The sequence below is a fragment of the Phoca vitulina genome, unplaced genomic scaffold (assembly GCF_004348235.1).
Source record: "Phoca vitulina isolate PV1807 unplaced genomic scaffold, GSC_HSeal_1.0 scaffold3, whole genome shotgun sequence".
Lineage (NCBI taxonomy): Eukaryota > Metazoa > Chordata > Mammalia > Carnivora > Phocidae > Phoca > Phoca vitulina.
Window position 1 is genome coordinate 77,526,600 of NW_022589706.1, and position 17,573 is coordinate 77,544,172.

Below are 17,573 nucleotides of genomic sequence, written 5' to 3' on the forward strand. Positions count from 1 at the left end.
CCCCCTGCTTGTGTTCCCTCTCTCGCTGTGTCTCTCTCTGTCAAATAAATAAAATCTTTAAAAAAAAAAAAATGAACATAACTTAAGGGACCTATGGAACAACATTGAGCAGGAGAACATCCACATTATAGGGGTCCCAGAAGGAGAAGAGAGGAGAAAAGGGTAGAAAACTGATTTGAAGAAATAATGGCTGAAAACTTCCCTAACCTAGAGAAAGAAAAAGATATCCAGGTCAAAGAAGCAGAGAGTTCCAAAGAAGATAAACCCAAAGAGAGCCACACCAAGACATATTATAATTAAAATGTCAAAAGTTAAAGATACAGAGAGAAGCTTAAAAGCAATATGAAAGAAAACCAAATTGTTAGGTACAAACAAAACCCCCTAAGACTATTGGCTGATTTCTCAGCAGAAACTTTGCAGACTAGAAGAGAATGTAATGATATATCAGAGTGCCAAAAGAAAAAAAAATCCAATCAAGAATACTTTTGCCAGAAAGGTTATCATTCAGAATTGAAGAAGAAATTATTTTCCAGACAAGCAAAAGCTAGAAAAGTTCATCACTACTAAACTGAACTGATAAGAACTGTTAAAAACACTTCTTTAAGCAGAAAAAGGTACTAATTAATAACAAGAAAATATACAAAAGTAAAAATTTCATTGGAAAAGATAAATACATAGTAAAGGCAATGGGTTAATCATTTATAAAGCTACTAAAAGGTTAAAGGACAAAAGTAGTAAAATTAACTAAAATTACGATAATTAGTTAAGACATACATAAAATCAGATGTAAAATGTGACATCAAAAACATAAAACGTGTGGAGGCATGTAGAGTTTTGGAATGCCTTCAAATTTAAGTTGTTATCTACTTAAAATATACCATTATATACATAGGATGATATTTGTGAACCTCACAGTAACCATAAAACAAAAACTTAGAGTAGAAACACAAGAGAAAATGAAAGGAATCTAAATTTAGCACTGAAGAAAGATTTATGCACCCACTGTATGAACAACATAAAGCAAACATTAACAGACCTAAAGGAAGAAACTGACAGCAATGCAATATATAAAACAAAGCCACAGCTAATATCATAATCAATGGTGAAAAGCTCATTTTCATCTAATATCAGGAATAAGATAAGAATGCTCACTCTCCCCACTTTTATTCAACATAGTAGTGGAAGTGCTAGCCACTGTAATTAGGCAAGGAAAAGAAATAAAAAGACATCAAAATTGGAAAGGAAGAAGCACAACTGTCACTATTTTCAGATGACACGATACTATATGTGGAAAATCCTAAAGATTCCACTAAAAAACTATTAGAACAAATAAATGAATTCAGTAAAGTTGCAGGATACAAAAATAATAATACAAAATTCTGTTGCACGTCTGTACACTAAAACTAAACTATAAGAAAGAGAAATCAAGAGAACAATCCCATTAATAATTGCATCAAAAAGAATAAAATACCTAAGAATTATTTTAGCCAAGGAGGTAAAAAACCAGTACACTGTAAACTATAAGACACTGATGAAAGAAATTGAAGATACAAATAAATGAAGATATTCTGTTTTCATGGATCAAAAGAATTCATATTGTTAAAATGTCATACTACCCAAAGCAATCTACAGAACCTATGCAATTGCTATGAAGATTCTGATGACATTTTTTACAGACCTACAGCAAATAATTCTCAAATTTGAAAAGTCAAAACCATCTTGAGAAAGAACAAAGCCAGAGCTATCACCCTCCCTGGTTTCAAACTATACTACAAAGCTATAGCAATCAAAATAATATGATACTGGCATAAAAATAGATATATAGGTCAATAAAACAGAATAGAGAGACCCCAAATAAACCCACGCATATACAGTCAATTAATTTATGACAGAAGAGGCAAGAATACACAATGTGTAAACAGTCTCTTCCATAAATGGTGTTGAGAAAACTGGACAGCTACATGCCAAAGAATGAAACCAGACCACTATCTTATACCATATATAAAACTGAACTCAAAATGGGTTAAAAACTTGAATGGAAGACCTAAAACCATAAAACTCCCAGAAGAAAACATAGGAAATAAGCTCCTTGACATTGGTCTTAGTGATGCATTTTTGCATCTGACTCCAAAGGCAAAGGAAACAGAGCAAAAATAAATGGGACTACATCAAACTAAAAAGCTTCTGCCCAGTGAAGGAAACCATTGACAAAACAAAAAGGCAAAATACTGAATGGGAGAAGATTTTGTAAATCATATTTTCAATAAGGGGCTAATACTCAAAATATATAAGGAACTCATACCTATCAAAAACAAACAAACCAAAACAAACAATCCAATTAAAACATGGGCAGAGAACCTGAATAAACATATTTCCAAAGAAGACGTACAGATGGCCAACAGGTCCATGAAATGATGCTCAATCATCAGGGAAATACAAATCAAAACCATAATGAGATATCACCTCACACCTATCAGAATGGCTATTAACAAAATGAGACAAAAATAACATGTGTTGGTGAGGACGTGGAGAAAAGAGAACCCTCGTGCACTGTTGGTGGGAATGTAAATTGGTGAAGCCACTATGGAAAATAGTATGGAGTTTTCAAAAAAAATTAAAAATAGAACTACCATATGATTCAGCAATCCACTTTGGGTATCTATTGGGAAAGAAAAACAAAAACACAGTTTAAAAAGACATGGGCAACCCTATGTCCATTGCAGCATTATTTATAATAACCAATATATGGAAATAACCTAAGTGTTCCTTGATAAATGAATAAAGATGTGTTTCATATATACACAATGGAATACTACTCAGCCATATAAAAGAATGAAATTTTGCCATCTGCAGCAATATTGATGGACCTTGAGCATATTACGCTAAGTGACATAAGTCAGACAAAGACTGCAAGATTTCACTTATATATAAAATCCAAAAAAAACAGAACAAACAAAACAAGACCCAGATTCATAGCTACAGAGAAGAAACTGGTGTTTGTCAGAGAGGACAGGGGGTTGGGGTGGACAAAATGGGTGAAGGGGATCAAGAAATATAAACTTCCAGGTATAAAATAAATTAGTCATAGAGATGTAATATACTGCATGGGGAATATAATTAATAATACTATATCAACTTTGTATGGTGAAAGATGGTAATTGATATTGGACTTTATTGTGGTGATCATTTTGCAATGTATACAACTGTCAAATCACTGTGTTGTATACCTAAAACTAATATAATATTGGGTGTCAATTATACCTAATAAAATAAAAATAAATAGCAAAACCTGTTGCTCTCTAAATAAATTGCAATCTACTAAACATAGTAAAAGTTTTGTTACTCAAATGTTTGATGCAATGGAGAATGCAAGTTAGTTAAAGCATTTTTATTGGCTAAAAGTTATTTCACATCTAGTAATATTTGCTAAGTACTTTAATCAGTATCATCCATTTTATTTAATCTTCATGCTATTCATAAGACTCCATTTTATGAATGAGAAAAACTAAGGCTCAATATGGTTAAGAAATTTAAACCCTGATAGTAAGAGCTGGTTTGGCTCATTTAACCTTAAGGAAGGTATTAACTCCATAATGTCAATGAGGAAGCAAAGGCACAGAGAGTTTTAGGTAACTGGCCCAGATTCCTAAGGCTAGAAAGTCATACAGCAGACTGACATATGGACTAATCCTGCCAGTCTGGCCCCTGGGACCCATGGATTAGCTCATGAGGAGAGGGAAGACTGGAGCTAGAATATAGGCATCCTGATTCAGGAGTCAGTGCTCTTCCCACTCACCACACTGACCTAAGTAAGTACTCGAGGGTTTCCTTCCTCTCTCCTTCTTGCCCACATCACACACTGACCTACCCCTCCCACCCAGGATAAGCACTTGGGCCTGCCCTAGATTTTATCCAGATCTACATTAAATCAGAAGAGATCAGGGATTTTACAGTAATTCAACCGTTCCACTCAAAAGAGACAGGCTTAGTTTACGATAGGCTTTTTAGCAGAAGTTGTTGTTTTTTTTGTTTTTTGTTTTTTTTTTAGAGTCAGTGAGTGGGACTGACCTTCTTTCTAATGTCAACAGAAAGTTTTCTTTATTAATGGTCAATAATGGTTTAAATGAACAGCTGTATTTTTACTAAGTAAAATGGATTCAAAAAACCTCACAATGCCCCTAGCCTTAAAATTATTCCTACGTTATGTGCTTTATTGTCACCAGTTTAAAAATGCACAGAACAAAACTTCATCTTATTGTAGGACCACATAATTCCAGAAATAAATCTTTCAAAAATATACGTTTATGGATGTAGGGCTAATTCTAAAATAGGTATCAACCAGGACTGCCTTTTTCTGCATTGCTCCAGATACCTGAAATATATACATCAAAACCATCCATACACTGTAATGGGGACACTGCTAGGGGCAGTATTATTCTTAGAGTTATAAAAATTGGAGCTATCTACAAAATATTCTGTCTGGTTCTTATTGACAATAGCCTAATAGAAATAAATATTCATGTATGAATCATTACAAAAATCATGACAGGACGGCATGTGACAACTACCTTCGGAAAGTGGTAAAAAAAAAACATAAACTAGGAAGTAGAATAGAAAAGTATGGTTGGTGCATGCCTGCTGCATTCCACACTCTATTTTAAACTGCTATGTGCCATATAATTTAATGGTGTGGTAAGTATAAACATATACAGCAATCGCAATGATGAAGTGGCCAACAAAATTCAGAAGTACCTGTCTTTATTTCTTCAGGGAAAACCCACTGGCAAAGACCATGAGTAGTAAATACTTCTAATCCTTACAAACAAGGTTGGGTTCATTTTAGACAAATAACTTATTCTTTCTGCCCCAAGTTTTTTGTTTTTTAAAGTTCTCCCCCCCACACACACACATTTATTGAGGTATAACTGCCAAATAAAATTATTTTATTTGGTACCCAAATTTAAGTGGTACCCAAATTTTTCATTTCAAGAAGCAGAAGAATGGCCAACATGATTTCTTTAGTCTCTTCAAAGTTAAGCATCATTGCCCTGGTCGAAAAATAGTATCCCCCAACTTATATATAAATGAAGAGTCCAATTATGTTAAATGCAAACAGAAATCTCACTATGACTATGGTGAATTTTTTTAGAAGCAAAATATGCCTTGCAAGGTGATTATTACCTCTCCTGTTTGTTTCTGAAAAGCCAGGTTTTCCTTTTGGGTTGCTTAAAATAGGCACATCAACCTCTCAGGCTGCAAACACCTTTAATCTACTCTGTTGCAGAAAAAGATGGTAGCTGGTGCACCTTTTTTTGATTTTCATAAATCAATAGACATCTCTGCTTTTTGTATATCCAGAGGTTATCTATTCTTTAAAAATATGTTTAGAAGCAGAAAAAAGAACCTGTGCGTGAGTGAAAGTATCCAAATAGATAACGAGGGACAGGTTTTAGGAATACAGAGAAAAATGAGCTCAGGAAATTTAGACAGGCTACCATCAAGAGCAAATGTGAATCCTTGTTGAAGTTCAAAATAATGACTCAGATTTCAAGAGTTTCTTTTTCTCTCTTACAAAAAGAAATGTAATCTTTTTATTGATTATTTGAACACACCCCCTCACCCCCGCCCCACAATCACAATGAATTCAATCACCCATGAGTCCTTTCACTAGGTGCTATAATATGGTATAATACATTATACATTTTCTCAGGCTATAATTTGGTATTTAATGAAACCAAACAGATTGCCTTAGTGTTGCTATGGGAACATTTATCAGAGGGAAAGGGGCTGGCAGTAAGCGATCTGCTGCCAAATGGGAAAGAATTCATTAGCTCTAGAAGACTGGCAGTCTCAAGAATCATTTAAATATAGACATTAAGGAAAAATGTTCAGTTGGCAATTTGGTTACACAATCCTAAAATCTCTTTTAACACATAAAGGTGAGAGCTGTTCAGATCCTGCAATGGTTGACAAAGGGATTCTGAACACATTCAACTACAGTTGAAGATTTCTGAAGAATCTAGGAAAAGGGACAGATGGAGTTGGTTTGTAAGAGAAAACTCAATTCCTCCCAAAAGAACAGGGAAGTCAGTGTCTTCACCAGCACACCATAGTAGGAGTGGCTCTGAGGCAGGTAAGCTGATATCTTTTTTTCCCAGGCGGAAGTCTGTAAATGACGGCTATCCATGCATTCTGTAGGAAAATTCTACCTTTCCAGTCCATACTCCTTAAAAACAACAAAAACAAAAATAAACAACCCCCCCCCCACCGAAATACAGCAGTTAGCTAAACAACTGATTTCTACTCCTTTGATGGTTTGTAGAAAATAAATGGGATCCCTTCCTCAGCTCCTGAAAATCAATTTTAGTCAATCAATCCACCCAAATGCGTGGCATTCTCTGGCACACACACATGCACACAACTATATACGCACAGTTTATCATACCTTGTACCTGGGATTAAAACTCCTCACTAGCAAATGTGACTCTTTCCTCTCTCCCTGTGAAAATTTCCACTTAGCTTTCACTTCTTCCTTTTGCAAATGGGCACACCTTTGACAAAATGTTTGTCAGTCAGTATTCATACCACCCCCTTCTGCACTCTCCCCGGATGCCAGGGGCTGGAAGCCTAAGAGCTACGCTTCTCCTACTCCCCTGCCATTCGGGTTCTGGATAAGGCTTACACTCTGCCAGGGAGATACACTCATGTGATGTGCAAAAGTGAAGAGAAGTAGAAGTAATCCTTAGCCCAACACCTGACACGGTGACTGACTGTGGGCTTTGGCAAATGCTTTTTAGCGACTGGCAGTTTCATGTTCTACTACGGGTCACCAGCCTAGGGGGAGGTGGGGTGGTTAGAGCTTTGTGGGGGTTTTCCTCCATTTGTGGATGACAGCCATAGTTTCCTGGACACTTGTTCATAGTTTGCAGTGCAAGGAACAACAACAGCAAAAACCCTGACACTCTCCCCCTTCCAACAATTTGGTAGCACTTCATTCTTTATTTTAAATTCTTCTTTGGTTTGAAATATCTGCCCTGAATCTGTCTCCCAAGAAAAACTAGTGATCTGGATCTATCAGACTTGTGGGGTGTTTTTTAGTCCACAAATCGAGGTTGTGGGATTTCCGGAGAGACTTCACAAAAGCATGGAACAGAAGCATGTGTGGACCCTGAAACTGTTGGGTAAAGGCTTTAAAGACGACACATTATTATTCTCTCATCCTTTCTTATCCCCACCCTTTAGACAAGACTTAACAGACCTTCTGGAAAAGGGGTGTCCATTCTTCTTCTGCTCCCTCACCCTCTCCCTCGTTATGCCCTGCATTTGTGAGAGGCCTGGGCTAAGTTGTGGAAGCACACCACTAGGCGTTGGGATCCCCACTGTGTTCTCCATCCTCTTCTCTTCCTCTTTCTGGTCTGTCTCTGGGTCAGAACACTATAACTCAATGATTCTGGCTGAATTTAGGAGTGGAGATAGGTAAAGCAGATCTCACACTGTTTTTAAGTCTCCTTTAGGGGATCGGGAAAGAATTCTCCATCTGGCTCAGCCTAGCACTTCAGGTGCTATACTGAGGATCAGAGCTAAAGGCTTAGCTAGGAGCTACTTATTATAATAAACAGATTTCTCTCATGTTCTCAGGTAAAAGTTGGTAGGTGATTGATTGTAATTCCCCATCTAGGCCATCATTCTCTCTATGTAGAAATGTCCACTGAAACTCATGTTGACACAGTTGGGACAAAATATTGATTAAAAAGTTGTTCTTTTTATATGTAGCATGTTATATGATTTCATTTAAATCCAGGGTTAATAAATATTCCAGTTTCAGTTTTACCAAAACAAACAAATTAAATACAAGCAAAATAACTTAGGATTTATTTTTGGTGACAAATTGCCTAAGGACAGGATTAGAAGAATCAGTAATCAGGTGAACTCTTCCCCAGTTGACTCTCTCTGTGTGGGGCATACTTGCCTCCTCGCTATTGCTTGAACACTCGGGCATATTTCTGCCAGAGAGTCATGGTCTAGACGTTCACTCTAGAAAGAGCCCTTCTTCCACAGATCTCCTGGACCACCTCTTCACTTATGTCAAGTCTGATCAAATCTCAACTTCTCACTGGGGCCTACTCTGACCACCCTACTTAACAATGCCACCTACTCTCACCCTGTCACTCCTTTATTCTCCACTCTATTTTTCCTATTTCTGTGGTGCTTATCACTTTATAATTTACTCATCGATACTTTATTGCATTTATTGTTTACATTTTGTCTCCTACTGTTAAGATGGTAAGGAACACTGAGAGGGTTACATATCCTGTTCCTTATTCCACATTTCTCTTTGCATCAGGGCAAAATCGTTCTCATAAATACCTCAGATTTTGGATTCAACAACATGAAATAATGCCATTTGTTAATACAGAATAAGTAACTATTCTCTATGCAAACAGAAAAATATTTAGAACATCAGTTTATTATTTATACAATCTTCTGAACATGCAGAAACATGAACCCAACAACAACCTTTAATGTGCCCCATGCAGGTTTATCCTTTTATCCAGTCAGATATCATTCTTAACTTTTTAAAATCTGATATTAAACCCTTTACTCCTTTTACTTTACCCCAAATTAAGAAGAAAACTACTCAAACATCTGACACTGCTTCGATCTTTGATATCTATTCTAGGCTCTCCAAATAGTACACAACTTACTTGTGTACATCAACAAAATTTATCTAATCTCTGGATTACCAGCCATAAACAAGCACACAGCAGTCCTTTATGAGACAGTGGGCATTTTAAAATTGAAATAAAAGGAATTTATCAAGGTACATTACTGAGATATACTCAAATTGGCATAAGCTTTGTTGGTAGAGACAACCAGACCATAGACACATAAAAATTTCTACATGACAATAACAACAAAATGATTTTTAAGTTAAATAAGACTCACCTCCCCTGGTTAATTAACACAAAGGCAGATGGATGATATAATGATGGAATGAGCAATGGTAGAAGACTGCAGACTTGATAAATCAGTTAAGTAAAATTTCAAGACTTAAGGGAGCGCTAAGGATACAAATGGGTAGAAGCTGGAACACGCAGTCCGTTTCGTAGATTAAAAAAAAAATGAACTTGAATTTGCACACATGTTCTGACTTCAAAGTGTTTTGGGATGAGGCGTATGCAACAACCACTGTGACAACTGCACAAGGTACTCCCAGGCAAAGAAATTCTCCCTACACGCAATCAAACACCAACATAGTTTCTTCCAGTTCAGTCAAGTTTCATCAGTTAGGTTTCCTTTCACCTTAACCAGTTGTTACCTCAGCTTTTCTGAACTACGCCATCCAATGCTGTCTCATAACCCATTTTCATGCCGAAACCGTGGACACTTGGTCTGCTAGAGCGGTATAGCGCACCGTTTCCCCCAACCCAACAAAGTCGATTTCTAGCATGCAAAATTCAGTCTCGATACAGACATTCCATGTTTATTTGTGTCAGCCAATTCCTTTTGCTTCTTAAGGCTATTTTTCCCTGAACGCTCTCCCTCCTCCAGAGAAGAGCTAAAAAAGAAAAGAACATTCCCAGAATTCAGCTGCTCAGTGCCTAAGTCATATTTGCAAGTGGCACATGAATGGCATGCCACGTGTCACGCCCTGCCACTAGGAGTTTCCATGGGGCAGTTTATTTCTGTGGAGACTATCTTCTGTTATGTTGGATTTTCGTATGGGCTGTTCCCTTCTATTAAGCCAATCATCTGGAAGTACCCAGCCCGTCATTTAAAAGAAGGATTAAAAAAAAGAAAAAGAAAAGATGGATGAAAAAGATCTTACCTCTAAGGATTCCTAAGCAACATTAATAATATGAACCCATTTACTGACTGCTATTTACATTTTGCATTTCCTTCGGGCACATTAAAACATTTGGGAGCCTGCGACACTGTGTCCAAGCCACAGCATTATGACTTACTGGCCCTGTACTGTTGATATTAATGAGACCCAGATTATTAGAGAACAATAAGACGATTTAAAAAACTGAAATAATAACCCATGGCCAGTCTCTCACTTTTCCCTGCCTCTCCTTTTTAATTATACCTGCAATTGAACATTTTACCTGAATTCAGGAAAAAATTAGGCAAAGAATGATTTGCCTTAAGTCAAACTCCAAAATCCTATGATTTCAACTGAATAGGTTATTTACAGTTTCATTAATTTAAGGAAGTGGGACAAATACTGAAGGATGTTCATGTAGGAGAAATAACTCGTTAGGCTCTCTGGGTGGCCATTTATGTGACAGACTGTGAAGACTGTGAAGACTGTGAAGCCACGGTGTTTACTGGACAATAGAGATGATGATTCCTGCCATCACCATAGTGGCTCTCGGTTAAGGTAACTAAAGATCAAATTGCTTCTGGATGCACATAGAGCAGCATGTTTTGGGGGATAAATCTCAGCCGCATGGTTCTAAGACAAACAGTTTTGTTCAGCTAGACAGCTGTGGTATAAAACATCTAGGGCTTAGCAAATAGGCAAATCATTATTAATTGACTGAACAAGTATTTACCAAGTGCCAAATAGATTCCAGATACTGTTCTAGACACTGAGAACAGAGCAATGGGAAAAATAAATACTACTGCTTTCCGTGAGCTTACATTCTAGTGAGAAAGACAGATAATAAATAAAAAGACTGAGCTACAAAGTGTGTCACTGGATGCTAGGTGCAATAGAAGAAAATAAAATAGGAGTGCATGACAGCAAGTACCTGAGAAGTAGTGGGGGGTGGGGGGTGGAGGAGAGGACTACCACTTTCTATAATGTGGTGAGGGAAGTCCTTGCTGAGGTGAAGGTGACTTTTGAGCCAAGACACAGAGGAGGTGAAGACTACACAGACCTATGGGCAATCAGATCTCCGGCAAGTACAGAGCATGCGTGAGGAAGAGAAAGGAGGCCAGTGTGGCTGAGGTCAATGAAGGACAGTGGAGGGAGCAGGAGATGTAATTACAGAGAAATAGGAACAGAGGTGGGGGAGAACTCAGAGCCTGTAAGGCCTTAACGATGAAGACAAGCACTCGTCCTCTTCTGCAGTTGGGAAGGGAAGCCACTTGAGGGACTGAGCAGAAGTGTAGTATAATCCTACCTATGTTTCACCAGGATCATACTGACAGCTGGGTGGGGGACATGAGGACAAGACAGACAAGAGAGGAGCCGGGGAGCACTTCCATATAGGCCACTGCAACAATCCAGGCGAGGAAGCCCAGGCCTGGGCAGAGGCAGTGGGGATAAGATGTGCACAAATTTGGGGCACACTTTAAAGGCAGAGCCATAAGGATTTTCAGAGAGAATCCGCATGGGATGTGAAAGAAAGACAGATGTCAAGAGCACAGTTGCTGTGTACCATGAGAAAGGACAGTAGAAAGAGCAGATTTAAGAAGAAAGGTCAGGGGCATGGTTCTGGACATGTTTAGATTCGAGATGTCTCTTGCGCAGACAAACAGAGGTAAGCAGGTACTGAGAAATGGGAGCCCGGACTCAGAGGAACGGACGGGGCCAGAGATGCAGATACCTAGGAAGCATCAGACTGAGGATGGTTTTGAAAGCAAGAGAGCAGACAAGATGTCTTTACGCACGTAAAGAGAAGCAGTCCAAGGACTAAACCCTAGGACACTCTAAGCGGCAGGAGAAGCACCAAGGAGACAAAGAAAAGTGGCAAGAGCTAAGGAAGAAACAGGAGCATGTGGGATCCTCAAAACCAAGTGAAGAAAGTATTGCAAGGGAGAGAGAGTGTCAACTTGCCATAGAGTCCAATGAGAGAAGGACTAAAATTTGGATGATGGCAAAAAATATGTTCAAGTACTGGAAAACTGAGTCTTACCTGTAAGACCACAGATACCACCCTTCAGAAATTGATTTTTAGGAGCTATGTCATCCTATCCGCATGTCTAGCAAGTAAAATCATTTAATACAATATTAGATATTTACAGGTCTTCTGTATTTGCTATATTTGCTTATAACAGAAACAATGATCCATCTACCAAATCTACTACCTTAGCCTGATAAGGCAATGATGAACCCTGGGAACTAATTCTTGATAATTCTATTTTCCCCCTTTACACTTATTTGCTGGGTGATTGATAATATGCATTAAATGAAACAATGTAGACTTTAAGAAGAACTGCAAACAGGAAATTGCGATACTGACTTTTCCACAAGGATAAGTAATTACAATAAGGAACCACAGATAAGCAGCTAAGCAATTATAGCTAGACATGAGGATCAACAACCAGGCTTCACGGAAGATGAAACTGAGTGTCTGGTATGAGATGGGCATGTATAGGCAATGTAGGAAACTGAATATTTTACCTAGATCCTAATAGAGCTGTTGAGTGAAATTTATCATTCATACTTTCTACACGATTTAGCACTGTGCCTAGAGAGGGTGCTCAATAAGCGGTGAAGAGGAGAATGAATGGAGTTCATGCCCAGAGCTACTACACAGGACCACGCAGGTTGTGCCCTACGGTATTGCAGGGGGCGCTGTTCCCTAGCTGCCAAGTCATGACAGGCACACCTGCCCAAGCACACGCGGCAGCCCTAGGGAGCATCCATCAGCCTCCGACTTTCATACTAAAGTTGAAAAGCAATCATGGTCATGGCACACATATGCTAAATATCCTTTGAGATCAATATAAACTGAAAACAGGCTTACAAAGATGTGTCATGTACGAAGAGATAGTTACCAAATGCCTACATATGGATTTGATGATCTTTACCTTGCTATATGTGAATATCATCTGTTTTCAGCGTTTGATGATAAACTGCTAGAAAGCAGGGATTGATCATGCAAGTGCTATCTACCAGAAGCAGGAAACACCATTTTCAATGCTGCCTCTCATATGGGATGACTTGGCAACACTAAAGCAACCCATAAAAAGCACCTTTAAGAAATGTTGATTCAGAAACCATTTAAAAGCCATGTTTACAAGTCACCCTGGTGATTTTTATCCTCTTAAATTTGGGGAGTCATTGTTGATTCTGAAGAGAAAAAGACTGTTCACTTTACAGGGAGAGCCATGTGGCATGTTTTAAATTGAGGCAGTGTATTAGAAGGCAGGCCCAAACTGTTTGGCTCATTTCCCACATTTGTGTAATTTTCCTTGTAAAATCCAGAATTTATTTTCTATCATTTTCTTACCTGCATCATCCTCATCACAGCCCAATTAAGAGCCATAACACAGGATACCCCGAGATACCTTAAATTAGCCACAGAGAAAAATTTACGATTTCTGGATTACTGACTGAAATCACAAAAGAATAGTGGCCTTAAAACAAATCACACAAAATCTCAGTTATTTAAAGCCTCAAGACATTATTTCCCCCCTTGATTATATAAAGCTACATAGAAAAAAGGAAAAATATATCCTCCTACTTCTTATTGAAAATCACTCATGGAGATCAAAAGCCAGAACCCACTGCAAAGTACCTGAGATGTTCAGCTTTAATCTCCCTGACCCTCAGCGCTGTAATTCTTCCTGATAGTTGTCAAGCCACAGTCAACCACGCAACAAACACAGAACATTAGCCAGAATTTAAAAACAAAAGCAATAAATATTTTATTTGTTAATTCAAGTAATTAAATAGAAGCTAGCTAATTGGAAAGGAGCTAAGATCCGAGAAAGAGCACTAGGGGGTGAGGTGAGAGGTGTAAGAAGAATGAGAATTTTATATTTGCCAAAAATGTCCACCATGCTCGAATCAACTTCACACCTAGCAGCTCTGTCTCTGCACCTTTCTTAGATTTATCTATACCAGGACTTTATTCAGAAAATTATATAATAATCAATATATATTTCATTTACACTCACTAGAAAGCCCTGGCTGAGGGCACCTGGGTGGCCCAGTCAGTTAAGCATCCGACTCTTGGTTTTGGCTCAGGTTGGAATCTCAGATCGTGGGATTGAACCCCGCATTGGGCTCCATGCTCAGCATCTCCTTAGACTCTCTCTGCCCCCACCAGAAAGAAAGAAAGAAAGAAAGAAAGAAAGAAAGAAAGAAAGAAAGAAAGAAAGAAAGAAAGAAAGAAAGGAAGAAAGGAAGGAAGGAAGGAAGGAAGGAAGGAAAAAGAAAGAAAGAAAGAAAAAGAAAGAAAGAAAGAAAGAAAGAAAGAAAGAAAGAGTCTTGAAAGAAAGAAAGAAAGAAAGAAAGAAAGAAAGAAAGAAAGAAAGAAGGAATCTTAGAAAAAATCTTGAAAGAAAGAAAAGAATCTTGAAAGAAAGAAAGAAAAAAAGGAAAATCCTGACCCAGCCTATAATTTATCCTTCTTATCTCTTTCAAAACATCGTTAATTTTAAAAATGTACTCAATTCATTTCAACTCTTATTTATTGAGCATCTACTGTATGCCAATACATCAGTACATTAGTGACACGGACAAAAATTCTTATTTCCCAGGAGTTCACATTCTAGGCTTGTCAAACTTATTTGGGCAATTGATAAATTATTTTGGTATTTTGAAAAAGTATTAAAATTAAAGGCCATTTGGAAAAAAGAACAACTAGTGTCTACAGGAATTCTTAGTTATCTCTTTTGTTTACCAATCACATTTTTCAATACTCACACAAGGACAGGTACACAAAGCAAAGTCCTTGGGTGTCTGTCCGGAGTTAACACTCCTGCTCTGCCATGTGTGTAATCTCCTTTCTGTGTCATTTTAAAATGATCAGTTTTTACCTTGGGGTGTGAATCAGGGTCATCTGTGAAGCTTTTGAAATGCAGAGCTATATCTAGACTTACTGAATAAGAATATCCTACAACAGGGCTGAATATGTGTATTCTTTAAAGCCTTACAGTTGGTTCTGATGCCAACTATATAACAATCCTTTTAACAAACTCTTAGAAGGTTAAAGGCAGAAGTGAACGCTATGGATAAAAGAATTTCCTGAAAAGTTCTACGACATGATAATAGTAGTAATAATAATAATGATAGCTAAAGCTTTGCACTTACTGTCTGTCTTGCGCACTTCGAAATTATTTCTTGATATTCCTTCATTCAGCCCTTACAATAACTATGATTATTTCTATTCTGCAGGGACCTGGAACATGGGGAGGCTGAGTAACTTGGATAAGGTCCCAAAGCTCTGTAAGCAGCAGGACTGGGTTCTGAACCCCGGCATGATGGCACAAAGTGCCTGTGCTCAGTTGCCACTCTGTGGAATTTATTCTAACTATTCTAACTATTCTAATTTATTCTAACTATTCATCTATTTACTAATTCGTTTAGTAAATGAATTAGGTGCAGGTTTAAGAGGACAGATGCGTCTCTCTTTTTCCTCCGTAACTTTAGCACAAATATAAACATCTGTATAATTTCTGTAATACCCATCTCTGCTAGGATATAAGGATCACATGAAAATAAACATGTCTCTCATTTACCATGGCACCCCCATATTTAGCATAGTGCCTGATGCACGGCAGCACTCCATAAATACCTGTTGACCGACTGACTGCATGAAAGAATGACAGATGTGCATTTTCCACTGGAGGAGTCATACTTGCACACAGACTTAACTCAGAATATTAATAATGCTCTACCCAAGTATCAGAAGAGAACAGCGGGAGACAAGCAGGGAGAGAGTAAAACCCACCACATCCAGAAGACTACTTGATTCTCACAATAAACCCAGGAGCTAGGCGGCAGAGGTTTTATCAGCTGTATTTTGGAGGCAAAAGCACTCAACGAGAGCGTGCCTGGTCATTCATGCTGTATTTCCCAAACCTGAACCATGGACTCAGAGACGTGTGTTCAAATCCCATTTCTGACACTCCTATCTGTGGCGTGAGGCAAGATGCTTAGCACCCTTGAGCTTTGGCTCTCTCATTTATAAAGAGAGGTATATACTGATCTTGCCTTTTATTCACAGGTTCCAAACACTTAAAACAGTGCCTGCTCTGGAGTTGGTACTAAATTTATTGTTAAATTGCAGTGCCGTTAAAGGCCTTAAATATGAAAACACGTGTAAGAGTGCCTAGCACTGTGACTAACACACTGTTCATCCCAGTTCCCGGGTGACTAAACAGCCCTACAGTGTTATTCCCACTTCCCCTTCCCTTTAAAATCTTTAAAGGGGCCATCTCCCTTCACCGTTTCAGATTCTTTCTAAGCCATGTGACCCCTTCCACAGTGAATCTTAGGAGGCTTGGACCCACTTCTGTGAAATCACCTAGTTCACTAATGCAAAGGGGAGCAATCTTTAAACCAGGACAGACTCTAACTTACACCAGGAATTCATTTACTTTCTCATTCCCATGAGACATGTTAAACATACATCTCTAAGTTCTCCTTCTTTGTAAAAACCATGGCATCACTTTAATCCATTTCATAACGAGCCTATAAAAAAGGTTTACGAAATCGCAGAACTGTTTTATTATCACCATTCAGATGAAGGAAATCAATTTGCTACATAGCTAGCTACACATTAGATTTCTTTGTGCTGGGGCATCCTTACCTGGACATTTAAAATCAGCATTCCCAGATCTGTGATTAATCCATGTACACCCTGAGCTCCATACACGCACTTTCCGGCTCAGACTCCCCTCCACCACCATGTCTGCCTCCTTAGTATAGGAGCAGAGCCAGCAGGCCAGCACAAGAACGTGGCTGAGATGTTGAGGATGGATCCTGGGCCCTGACAGTGGCTTTTCGGGATTAAAGGAACTGAACTTTTCTCTGTTGGGTGTTTTGTTTTTTGTGTTTTTTTTGCAGGGGGCAGTGGGGTGATGGTAGGTGTTATGTGAAAAATGTCCCATAGGCCCAATTACATCGCAATGAGTAATACATGGATGTGTGGTGGGCAGAGTGTTTATTTAGCCTGTGGTAGGAGGGAGAAGGCAGTGCTTGGATGTATAAGCTTTTGCAAACCCGATGTGCTAAGGGAAAAAATCCAAATTTTAGCGGGCTTATTTTTTGCAACAGTAAAATGAAACACTAAGTGATTTCCACAGTTATATACAGCTTCAACAGTCTACATTTTTATCAACAGCTGAAAAACAACATTGTTATATTTACACCACACACTTATTCTTATGCACCAGGAAAGGCAGTGATGTCAGAATTTATAGAGATACAGATACAGATAGGATACCAATATAGATACAGATACAGTTATAGATAACATATGAAGATGACAACCTTCTATAAGCGTAAGTTTTAAGTAACAGTTTGAAGAGGATTTTTATCCAATTTAATTTAACTTAATTTAATTAAGCTTAATTTTAATTTTCCAAAGTAATTTCTGGTTTATTAATTAGCTAACTGAATATAGTAATATGAACAACAACCACATCAATGCTAATAATAAGATAACATTTATTTATGTGATAGCATTACAAAAACCCAGGGAGGTATACACCATTAGTATCACTCCTCCTTCAGAGAAAGAAAATCTTATCTGTAAGATAAGGTGCTGAGACTTTAAGTTATTTAAGTGACAACATGGGCAGATCCAGAATTTGAACCTAAACCAATCCAACCCCAACGTCGCAGCTGTAAAACATATCCCAAACATAATACTCCAAAATACTAT

General features: G+C 38.0%; 1 protein-coding gene across 6 annotated transcripts in view; it reads right to left on the reverse strand.

The window, feature by feature from the left end:
- PPP3CA (protein phosphatase 3 catalytic subunit alpha) overlaps window positions 1-17,573 on the reverse strand; it is a 309,049-nt gene that overhangs the window by 119,740 nt on the left and 171,736 nt on the right. Inside the window, exon 1 of one of the 6 annotated variants that reach the window (XM_032400897.1) lies at window positions 16,497-16,758. The exons of 2 other annotated variants lie outside the window; for them this stretch is intronic. In XM_032400897.1, the coding sequence (XP_032256788.1) occupies window positions 16,497-16,596 (100 nt within the window). In that variant the 5' untranslated portion in view covers window positions 16,597-16,758. Of the gene's footprint in view, window positions 1-8,946; window positions 9,671-16,496; window positions 16,759-17,573 lie in introns of those variants that run through there. 3 more of the 6 variants (XM_032400896.1, XM_032400900.1, XM_032400901.1) reach the window with 3 other exon arrangements.